Raw genomic sequence first — 11,413 nt, forward strand, 5'->3', positions numbered from 1 at the left:
TCTTCCTGTTCACCAAGTCCAGCGGTTTCCACAGGAACAGGCTGGAAACAAGGAATTAACAGAAGTGACAGAGTCAACCATTTACTCGTGCCCTCTGTGCAGGAGTGGGTGGTAAAACTCCACCTCGCAGCAGCTGCCCTTGGCGGGGGGAACCTCTCGTTAGAAGAGCTGCATCTCCCACTGCTTTCCTGCATGCCAACACCTTCGCCGCTATGTGCCAGATCTGCTCCTGCCTTTCCTGTGTTTGCACCCAAAGGGCCGGCTGAGGAACCCAGGAGCAGCTCCTGCACGGAGGATTCACCAGCCAGAGTGAAGAGCAGGAGGTTAATGCACAGCAAAAAGACAAGTCACAACCGGTACGCATAGGCCACAGAGAAACGAGGTTATGCCTTGCCCTGGTATCTCAGAGACATACATGACCAGATTTTTAAGAACAGCATCTAAATTGGTGCCTGACAGATTTCATTGATGATAAAAATTTCATGGCTACTTCTCAGATGCATGGTGGAGAGCTACAGACTGGATTCTGAGATCTGTGCAAGGCAGAACCCATCAGTCCCAGATTTGCAGGCGTGGTTCTGAGGCAGAGCTTTGCCACTCAAAATCCACCTCACCGAACTCACTGCATGTTCCCCCATTCTGGGATTTGAAATCCTGTTTTATTTTTTCAGTCCTTTGCCTGCTCCCTAGGATCAACGCAAGCCTAACTAGCTGCCTGGGAAGGAATGGCTTTGCTCAGCAGGGAAGAGGGAAGGCCACCATCTGGAAGGAGCAGCATGTGAAACGCTGCAAAGACGGTGTTGGGAATTCCTCCTTTGCAAAGACAATGGAAAGCAGACCACCAATTGCTTCTTCTTCTGCACCTGCATCGAGAAACGAGGCGTGAGACGAGAGCAGCCCAGCGCTCTTACCTTGCTGACGTGTTCAGCCATGGTGTGGTAATTCAGCCCAGCTTTGGACTTGAACTGCTTTTTGCAGTGCTGACACTTCAAGGCATCCTGCAGCTGAAGGAATTAAAGGCAAGTCACCGTGGAGGCCACAGACCACTGTTCATTTTCCAAGGGCTGCTGCTGCTCCTCCATGCATAGCTGTTGCTGGAGCAGTATCCAGCAGTGGGACCCAGCAGCGTCCCTGTCCCCCATCCCAACCCCAGCCTGCAGCTTGGAGTTTTCTCTCTGTTGTCCTGGATACTGTTATCAAACCCACATGCCCTAATTTTTGGAAAACATTCCTTTTTGGATGTAGATTCAAAGCCCCACTGGCTGGAAACATCTGGACCTGGTGTCTTAGTCTTCCTGTTAAAGGGTTAGGAAAGAGAAGACGCTTTGATCTACCAGCATGTTAGCGGACTGAGCTCTGCAGCCCTAGTAACTACAGCAGATGCTGGCGTACAATTTGCTTTCTGGGTGTCTGGGCTGTTTGAAATTAAGACACTGCTGGACATGATCACAGCAGAATGCTTCCCATCTCATACTGCTCAGCTGTTTGACCCCAGCTGGCCGCCTGAGTGACGAAGGAGGTGCATTAAATGCACACACCAACGTACAGGGGAACTTGCAAAGTGAGCAAGCAGATCACCACTTTTGCTGGGGCAGGTGCCAGAATCTATTGACTCAGGAGGTGAACGCTCTGGGCACCAGGAGACAGGATGTCTCGACAGAGAGCTGGTCCTGCACAGCCGTGGCCGCTCCTGCTCCTCCTGCCTGGCTGATGCTTCACCTTCACCACCTCCCCTTCGTTCAAGCCTGGCCTAGAAGCTGGAGGGAATGAGGATGGAGCTGCAAATCCCTCATCATCCTGGAGCTCTGGGGAAATGAAGAATAAACCCACTGCAGCCCATTGGGAATGACTGGCTTGTACCTGTGCTCCCATCGGCTAATCTTGTTCCAGACCCAAACACTTGATCCTAAAAAGATGGCTGTGAAAAGCTCCTTGACTCATCAGATGCCAGTGCCAGCCTATTTGGGGTTTACTCCTCCGGTCAGCACTGGAGAATGTGCCGTGTCCACATCCCAACAAACCCTCCCACCTGGGACCCTGGCAGGACATACCTGCCCTCCTCTCCTTTGGGCCAAGCATCTTGCAGCCACCCCCAGCCCTTATTTCCTTTCCAAAACTGAAGGAAACAGGGCAGACTGCTTAGTGACAAGCTAGGAATGGAGGAACCCATTTCCGTTGTTTTACAAGAGTTTGGGGAGCCTGCATATCCTCTCCATTGTCCAGCTAAGAAATAGTTCAACTATTGGCTGGGAGGGTGCCTGCACTCCAGCGTCACTTCTGACGGGGACAGCACGTGCCCATAGCAGGGGGGCCTCACTAAGGATGTGCCATAGGTTCATCTCAGAGATGAAATGCTGAGACCTGGACCTGTGGTCACACACAGGGCTTGGGGACTGTCCTCCCAGGGCCACAGCCTGCTCTGGCAGGGATGCTGCAAAGCACCCCAGCCCCTGGAGCGGCACAGCCAGCCCCGGCAAGGACCGGGCCTCCTGGGAAAGGTGACAAAACACCCATCCCGAGGGCTGGAGCCCTAATTCCTCGGCTGAACACCCCCTGCCTATGGATAGCGGGGAGGACAGGGCTGACTGCTCTGGCAGTCACGCTCAGCAGCCGGCTGGCCGTGCAGCCCGCGTGGAGCCGGCCTGGCCTGGGAGATGCTCCAAAGCGCCGGAGATATGAGCAGTGACGGCCAAGATCCCCGCTCCACTGAAGCCAGGAGGACGTCAGAGGAGGGAGGATTCTGCCTGGCATTGATGTAGGACGGGGTTTGAAAGGGAGAGTAGCCTCCCACTGCTATATAAATAGCGAGGCGAAGGCTGAGGAGGCATTTACAGAAAATGAATGTCGAATCAAAACCGAGCCACATATTTTCAAAGCGGGAGGCATCGATCCCGCGTTGGCTTTCTGTGGCAATGGCTCTGCACCAGGTGACGGATGAAGACGTAATCCTGTGCTCTGATGGATGGCGGTGTGGCAGAGAGGCCATTTTTCACTACACTGTTACTGAACTCCTGGGTCTCGACAGCCTGCCCAAGCACATCCAAGCTCGGTGTCTCCCCGAGACGTGCTCTCATTCAGCCACAATTTATCTGGCCTGATGTGAGGCATGGCACACAGCGAAATCCCACAGCCAGGAGTCTGGAGGAGGCCAGATTAGAGACAACCCCAACAGTCTTTCCAGCCTTAAAACTATTCGTTTAGCTACTAGAAATACCCGACTCTGCTGGAGACACCAGGGCAAAGGGCCCAGACCACAAAGGGATTCAGAATTGCTGCGAAATAGGTGCCCAAATCCCTCTGTGAATGTGAATCGAAGCGAGACAGCCAACTCTCTGAAGATGACTAACAAGCACTCTATCAAACACAGCCCCAGAACTGGCTTTAGGAGCACCAACACACATTTATGAATGGCACATGCATGTGTCTATTCCTCTCCAAAATCCATATGTGAGTGATTGAAGAAGGCAAGCCCTTACCTTCTGGCAGACGTCCATGTGCTTTTTGAGTCCCACTATAGTTTTCCTGGTTATAACGCTGCAGGTTGGACAGGAGACTTCTCCCTTCTCACTGATCTCTCGCTGCCACTGGTCCTCGGGGTTTGCTGGCGAGGGAGAGGAGAGAGGTGTTACACCCAGCCGCAGACAGCGACCTGCCCGGGCTGCCCGGCAGAGGACAGCGCTGTCATAAGCTTGGATTTACTACTTTGAAAAAGCACTGAGTTGGGAAAAGTTCCTGATGCCAAAAAAAAGGGAAATACCCTCCCAGGTGCGGGCCAAGCCAGGCACAAACCACACAGGCACTCGCAGCTCTGCCTGCCCCAGACCTCCTGCAGCTGCCTCAGCAAACTGTCACTGGGGCACTTTACATGGAGTTACCCGACCTGCCGGTATTTCTTGCGGAAACGGAGGTTCACCTCCCCAACCCCGCTGGTATGCTGCACACCAGGAGTTAAGACATGATGATGCTCCCGGCCACCTGATCTTGCCCTGCGTGGAATAACTCTCCCCTGCCAAACACAACAATTAGCGGGAGTGAAACAAAGGTGAGTGTCTGGGCTCCATCCGGATGTGTGCCTGGAAAGCTTCCCTGGTACTCCTCTTCCCGGCAGACACACAGACAGCTAGAGGAGTGCTAGCTTCCAGGCAGCTGCTTATTTGAATGGCTGTGACCAGCTTAAAAAACACCCGAAGTAAGAGATACGCGAGGCCAAAACCTGCTCCCAGGTGCAGAGTTCACACCGCGTTCTCAGCAGAACAACGCTGGGCTTCCAGCAAGGGAAGCCCTGCCTGGATACAATCCGCCAAGTCTGTTTATTTGGATGCTTTTGCACGGCTGTGAGATCAGAGTCGTTTATTTAGATTTGAAAGTAGTGCAAGGCATTGCAGCTGTGTTTATCTTGCACATTCTGCGTTCCTCCTGCTGTCAGAGCTCCCAGGGAAAGTCAGCAACCTGCGCTAGGGTGTAGGCTGCACCTCGGAGGCTCGGGACGCCGACATAATCACACCCAAAGTTACGCACTGGCATCATTCATGGAGACAATGTTAGAAAAACGCCATCATGCCAGACACTGACCCGAACTGTGGTCACAGTGAAGCAAAGGTGGAACCAGGATTTGACTATCAACTCCCGACACTTGCAGCAGTTTGCCCTGGCAAAGGCAGAGTAACCTTTCGGGATGTCATTTGTGGCACCACCAATATTATAGGAGCAGTGGCTGTCCCACATCTGTGCTAAACCTCGCAAGGGCAGTAGCCTCGTGCTTGTACTTCTGATTTTGGGCTGCTTTTGCTCACAAATCTGCTGGAAAACTCACCCAGCAAACAGCTCACTAGGCTGGGAGGTGTGGGGGGACCACAAGTGAAGGTGGGGACCACGGTGTGATGGTGGGGACCGCACAGGCTCCGAGCAGAGCATGGGACTGAGTGGATAAGAAGCTAAACTGTACAGAGAGCTGCTGCCCAGGCTCTGCCTGCACCAGGCTCACCTGCTGGTGGATGCACAGCCATTTCCTTCTTCACGACAGCTCCCGGAGGTTTCTTTTTCAGCTCCTCCATGTTGGTGCTCCCCTCCAGCTTCTTGGCTCGATGGGCTTTCGCCTTATCCTCTGCTTTGACGAGACCTGTAGAGAGAGAGGATTTTTATTCAGTACTTTAATACCCTCAGACCAACTTGTATTTAGTGGGGGACAAATATCTCTACCTCTGAGCCAGGGACACTGAGCTGGCTGTAGGGCTGTCAGGGCTGTATGTGGAGGTCCATCATTATGACAAGAAAAACCGTAACAGCTTGTGGTGGTTTGTAAACAGAATAATTTCCCCCAACTCAGAGAATTTATGAACTATGAGGGAGAGGAGGGGTGAGCAGGTAACAGGGCAAGAGGAAACCTGGCACAGCCCCCCTGGGTCGCTGGCGACTGTCACCACACCTGCCTGCAAAGCAGAGAACTTGAAGGAGGGCTCTGAGCAGGCAGAGCACCAGGCTCTCAGCAAGCTTCTCCCAAACACAGCAACACTCCCATCTCGTCTGTGCCTCATCCCTGCACAACTGCACGGGTGGCACCCTTGTCTGGGGAGCGAACTGCCGCGCTGAACCTGGGGGACGCAGGCAAACGCCTCCCCATCTTCACTCTGCATTTGAGGCAGCGGGTCACCCACAGCCGATGTTTCAGTCTATGGCAGCGCCTCTGTGAGGAGGTTGAGGGAAACAACCCCACACTTCCCAGGAGCCAGGGGAAAAGAAATTGCAGAGATCACATCCAGGCTGCTCCTCACTCTGCATTTGAGGCAGCGGGTCACTGGTGGGACCAGCTTATTCTCGAGGAACCCACAGCTGATATTTCAGTCTATGGCAGCGCCTCTGTGGGGAACTTAAGGGAAACAACCCCAGACTTCCCAGGAGCCAGGGGAAAGGAAATTGCAGAGATCACATCCAGGCTGCTCTTCAGTAAGTGTTTAATTCCTTCAAAGTGCCTCTTCCCCGAGTGCCTGTTGTACTGGAAGGTGTTGCCTCCTGCAGTGCCTGGAAACACTCCTTTTAATTTCCCTGATTGCACGTACTTCACGGCCAGCCTGAATCCAGCCACTCTCGTGCCAGGGATGCTCCAGGTTTCCTCCCTCTCTTCCAGTCCATCTGTGTGTACTTACGGAGCACGACCACGGCCCACTCGCTCTTGCTTTGTCAGGCTGAAGCAGCCAACTTCTGAGACTCCTCTCAGAAAACATCCCGGTAACACGTCTCTTCCCCCTTGAATTCCTCTTGAATGTGGGCGACCAGCATTAGAGACAATGTCTGAAGGACGGATGCGTCACCCAGCCTTTCTACACAGCAGAAATCCTCCTCAATGCCACTGAAAACACTGCGAAATCCCGGGATGGTGTGATGATGATGACGACGATGAGATGTTTCTCATGTTTTGCTGGTGTCAGCAGCTTGTTACTCTTGTGTTATGGGCTGGACATTCCCGGGTCCTTTCTTCTCCTCGCTCATTTCCCAGCAGCAGGCTCTGAAGCAGAGCAGGCAGGGCTGTTATCAGCTCTGCTGCTGCCTTTCATTCCCTTGACGATGCTCATGGTAAAAGGCACCAGCTCCTCCAGTGCGATGTCCCCAGGCTCTGGGTGGCTCCCACATATCTCCACCACAGGGAGGGCCCTTGGGAAAGGGGCTTCCCCGAAATACCCCAGGGGGAAGCTACAACCCTACAGCTGACCAGAGTCATCCCTGTTATTACCTTTCAGTCCAAATGTCCCCGAGATGGATGGCTGCTCCCCCGTAAATTTCTTAGGAGTTTTCTGTTTCCTTCCTGACTCAAAAGAGAGAAACAGAGAGAGAGATTTGGTCAAATAACTGTACTGCCAGGGGGTCTTCAGCAGTTCTAAGGCAAGGGGGGGGACACACACTGTCCTGGGAGTGGATCACCATGAGGAGGCCTTTATCCCCGTGAAATACAGGGCTGTTGAATGAAGCAGCCACCCCACCAAACAGTAACAGGATGCTGCTTCCCCCACCACAAAAACAGGGGAAATAATGCTATCCGAGGCCAGTTCAAACAGTGGAAGTGGTGGCTCTGTCTAGTGCCAAAAGCTGCGTGGTTTCCACAGCCTCAGCAGCTAAGGTGGCTGCTGGTGGTTCATTTTTGTGTTTTGTAAACCCATGCCACAATGGGGACAACCACAGCCCTGCCTGCCAGCCCCGCGGTGGTAACGGATAGCCTGAGCCTCCTTACCCTGTCCCAACACTTCAGGAAAACACATGCGCCAGATCCGCCCTGGCTTCAACTGCCACCCTCGGTGAGGACAGATGGGCAACGCATTTCAGGGAATCCAATCCATTCCCAAACCTATAGCTCCTATACAAATACCTCCCTGCAGCTGCAGCCTGGTTTTATCTCTCAGTGGAACTCAATATTGCAAGAAATCGGGGGAGCAAATTATCAGGATGTTGAAAAAGGGCTTGGATGCATTGAGAGACACTCGCAGCAGCTCTGGCTGGAGCAGAGCCCTTTCCCGTGGGACACCCCTCTCCGGGCTCCTGAACCAGCATAGCCTCAGGCTCTAATCTTACTGTGCTTCATCCTCTCGGGGTCTTCCTCCTGCAGAGAGGCCTGGCTGCCCCCCTGCTGCACGGCATCCTTGCCGCTCGAGGACTTTGCCGTTGGGGTGGCGGCTGCCATGGCCTCCGCTGCCGCAATCTGAAACTCCTTGCTCTCCCGGCTCTCCGCCAGGCACTCGCCATTCTCTGTGTGGTCCTGCGTCACGGCTTTTTCCGTCTTTGCCTGTTTGGGATGGATGGTGGGGCAAGCTGAACTCTCAGCAGCTCTAGGGCAAAGCACAGAGGGCTTGTTTAAAGAGGGATTGTTAGATAAACGACTTCCTGACACCTCTTCCCCCGCGCCAGCCCAGATCATGGGAATGGAGGCGGGCACGTTCCCCTCCTCCCAGCCGTCCCTACGCCACCACTGCGCAGCCCAGCCAAAGCCTGGTACCTTTTCTTGCCACTGCTCTTCCCAATGGCCTTCGGCACTTTGTTTTCTGCTTTGCTGGTTGGCACTGGCCGGTCCAAGTGATTCCAGAGTCGATGTTTTTCTAGCTGGGTTTTGGAGGTGAAGGCAGCTTCGCAGTAGGAGCACGAATACGTCAGCTTCTCTGAGATCGCGCCCTGTGCGGAGCAGGGAGAGACAGGCAGGCAGGACGTTAGACCACAAAAGGGACAGGTTTTTTGTGATGCAGGCACAAACACAAAGCGTGTGTAATACCCTTCTGCCCCTCCAAATGGTTACCAATGATCTGTGATTCCCCCAGGTCAGACCTCATAAACCACCCTGGCCCTTTTCTGCCCTCCCCATTTTACTGTCACACTTTCCTGGGGTTTAAGACCTGAGAGGGGCTTTACCCTGCAGATGGTAGCATTAAGAGCTGGGCACTGGAAAGGACACTCTGCAGTCTCCTTACCCCTTGGCAGCGCTGGTAGTGGTACTTCAAGCCATAAATGCTGGGGAACTCCAGCCAGCAACCTGAATTGGGACATTTCACCCTGGAGTGGGCTTTGAATTCGTCCTTCCACTGGTTCATCAGGGGGAGCTGGGACCAGGAGAGACAAGAGACATGGCTGAGCAAAGATCATTGCGCACACAGGTGCACCCCGAGGGGGCTGGGGGGGGACACATGGGACCCCCGATCATTCCTGTCCACCCCTTCCCACCACGCAGCTGCAGAGTAGACCCCAGGGCTGTGTTTCAGCGCAGCGGTGCTCCCTGCAACAAGAGGTGCTGGGACAGAGCTGCAGGCTCTACAGGCTAATGGTTCCTCTCGAGAATGCACCTTGCCGTGCCTCCCAGAGCGTCTGCACGCTCCCGGCCAGGCTGGGGAATAAATCAGGCCAGAAGCTGCTCGGGTGATTTAATCACTCTACATTTCATCTAGTGAGTAAATCACCCCATGCCCATGCTCTCGTGACAAACTGCTCCGCGTGCTGTCCACGCTACCGTGCCGGAATTAAACTGTGAAACTCTGCAGGGAATAAATCACTGCTTTGCCCGTGCTGCCGGATCATTAGCCAAACCTGATGTGGCTGCGAGAGAACCCAGCTCATCTCAGGATGGCCCCGGGAAGGGGACTGGAGGGGGATACCATTCTCCATCAGGTTTTTGGAGGATGCTGGGTACTGACATGGAGGGGATTCAGGAGCCAAGATTTTGCTGAGCCCAAGACAAGACTGCTGTGAAGATTAAACCAGCAGGAAGGCAGGTTTAACCCCGGAGCGGGGCTGGCTGGAGCATGCGGTGAAGCAGGATGCGGAGGGCAGGTCAGAGGGAGCGAGGCAGGGAGGGCATCGGGGATCAGAGCGCGCAGGGTCTTACAGGGATGTCTTTCAGCGCCTGGTTCTCAGCCTTGGGTCGTCCTTTCTTCCTGCCTTCAGTTTTGTCACTGGTTGCATTTCCTGCAAACAGACGCAGCACAGTCTCCCGCTGTCCAGCCAGCCGTGCCGGAGGAGCCGCTCTCCTGGCAATCCTGCTGCCCGGCCGGCTCCCTCACTCTGCACGGGGTCTGCCTTGGCTCTGGGCTGCCGTGCCCTGGCCAGGACAGAGATTTCCCTTTGGAAGGCAACGCCAGCTTCCCTGCAGTTCAGTGCACAGCCCCTACACCTGCAGATGCCAGCACAGGAGACGGCTGCTTCTCCTGGGGTTTGCCGACCCCTCTTCTCCCATCTACACCGAGCAGTTTCTGCACAGCTAGGGCTTGCTTTGGAAAACCATCCTTCTATTTGGGTTGGAAGAAATCCTTCAAGTATGCTAACAGTTAGCAAAATAAATCTGCAGAACGCCACGGTCACCCCGTGGGTCTGGGGAGCCTGGTGAGACCCCGCTCCCTTCGCCCAGCACCGTTCCCCCACAGCTCTGCACTCTCATCAGGCCGAAAGCTGCATTTTGAGGGCTGACCTGTAATTTTAAGTGATGCTGGGAGGCAGTGTAACCCAAAGATGCGCTGGACAGAGCTGAGCGGCCAACGGGAAATGCTGTGTACAGAAAACTGGGACTGAGGAGGGCTTAACGACCAGGACTGGGAATAAAAGCCATTGGCTACAACTACAGAAACAAGTAAAAAGTATCCCTGAAAAGGAAACCCCAGAACAGCTAGGAGAGGATAACCGAGATTAAAATAATCTCAACTCCACCTGTAAAACACCCTTCTCTGGTGAAAACCAGGTAAGAAGAGGCTGGAAGTTGAACTGGCAGACCTTCCAGCTCCTGAGAAACCAGAGCTCAGCTCCAAGCCTGGCGCTGGCTGTACTCAGAAGCCATTCCAGGATTTTTTTTTTTTTTTTTTGGAACAAAGGAGAGAGATCAAACAGAAAGCCAACCAGTTACCTAAAAATGCACTGCCAAAACCACACACTTGCTCCCTTTTCAGACCTTCTACCCCAGCAGCCAAGGGTAAAATAGCAAACAAGAGAGCTGACTCATTTATTTCCAATCCCCTGAAGTCATGCCAGCCACTTTGCTCCACTTTGATACCTGTGAAAGCATCCCTTGGGGATGCAGAATCCTTTGGGAATCCCTCTAGCCCAGAAGACCTTGTCTGCAGGAGGTGGTGACCCATATGGACTATAAAAAGGGTCCTTAGAAAGTCACTTATCTGCCCCCCTCCCACCCATGAGGCAGCCTCTAAGCCATCCTGAAAACATCCCGTTCAGTTTAGATTCCTACCTGCCTGGCTCCGACCCCAAACCGGCTCGTGGCCCTAAGGAGAGGGGAGGGTTCTGCACGCCTGGCCCCAAACCGTGCTAGTTCTGGAGCAACAGCGCAGGCTTCATCTCCAAATTCTGGGTGAGTGCTCGTGAAGGACATCTGTGCACCGCAGCGGCCCTACATGTTTTGTATTTTCTCCAGTGCTCCTAAGCGCACGCTTAGACCAGGTTTTTCCTCCGTGCTCGTTAAGCCAGGATCTCACCCGGCACACGAAACAGAGCTGCGTTTCTTGCACATCATGGGACTCCATGCAGTGGGTATTTCTGAAAAACCACCAACTAATATCGGACCTGCACCAAAAGCTCACAACAGTGCAGTTACCTGCTTGTTGTTCTCCTCGTTTTCTGCTTTCTCTCCTAAACCCTTCAAAATATCCCAAATTCAAAATATCCCACAGCAGCACGACCCCATCCCTCCGGGCGGCTCTTTGCGGGAGCCCAGCGCATCCGAGGCTGCGCCTCGCACAGATGCTCAGTGACAGCTCTCCTCTGCTTTTCACACCTTGCGCAAGTTTCAGAACTTTTGGGGAGGTTTTGTGCCAAACAAGCGCACAAGAACACCCAGTCCAGCCGCCTCTCAATGCCCTCGCTGACCAGCTGTTGGCTGGGGACACCAAGGACAGGGACGGGAGGAGCAGAAACACTCTCCTCTTCCAACATCTCACCCGCC

General features: G+C 53.9%; 1 protein-coding gene across 1 annotated transcript in view; it reads right to left on the bottom strand.

The window, feature by feature from the left end:
• ZNF512B (zinc finger protein 512B) overlaps window positions 1-11,413 on the bottom strand; it is a gene marked incomplete at its 3' end in the record, with an annotated part of 24,300 nt that overhangs the window by 11,586 nt on the left and 1,301 nt on the right. Inside the window, exons 2-10 of the mRNA XM_010076860.1 lie at window positions 9,356-9,435; window positions 8,448-8,576; window positions 7,982-8,154; window positions 7,561-7,814; window positions 6,728-6,799; window positions 4,985-5,119; window positions 3,477-3,601; window positions 912-1,004; window positions 1-41 (exon numbers count right to left, since the gene is read on the bottom strand). The exon at window positions 1-41 is cut by the window's left edge and continues 58 nt beyond it. Of these exons, the coding sequence (XP_010075162.1) occupies window positions 1-41; window positions 912-1,004; window positions 3,477-3,601; window positions 4,985-5,119; window positions 6,728-6,799; window positions 7,561-7,814; window positions 7,982-8,154; window positions 8,448-8,576; window positions 9,356-9,435 (1,102 nt within the window). The remainder of the gene's footprint in view (window positions 42-911; window positions 1,005-3,476; window positions 3,602-4,984; window positions 5,120-6,727; window positions 6,800-7,560; window positions 7,815-7,981; window positions 8,155-8,447; window positions 8,577-9,355; window positions 9,436-11,413) is intronic.

This window comes from Pterocles gutturalis, unplaced genomic scaffold (assembly GCF_000699245.1).
Source record: "Pterocles gutturalis isolate BGI_N339 unplaced genomic scaffold, ASM69924v1 scaffold7238, whole genome shotgun sequence".
Taxonomy (NCBI): Eukaryota; Metazoa; Chordata; class Aves; order Pterocliformes; family Pteroclidae; genus Pterocles; species Pterocles gutturalis.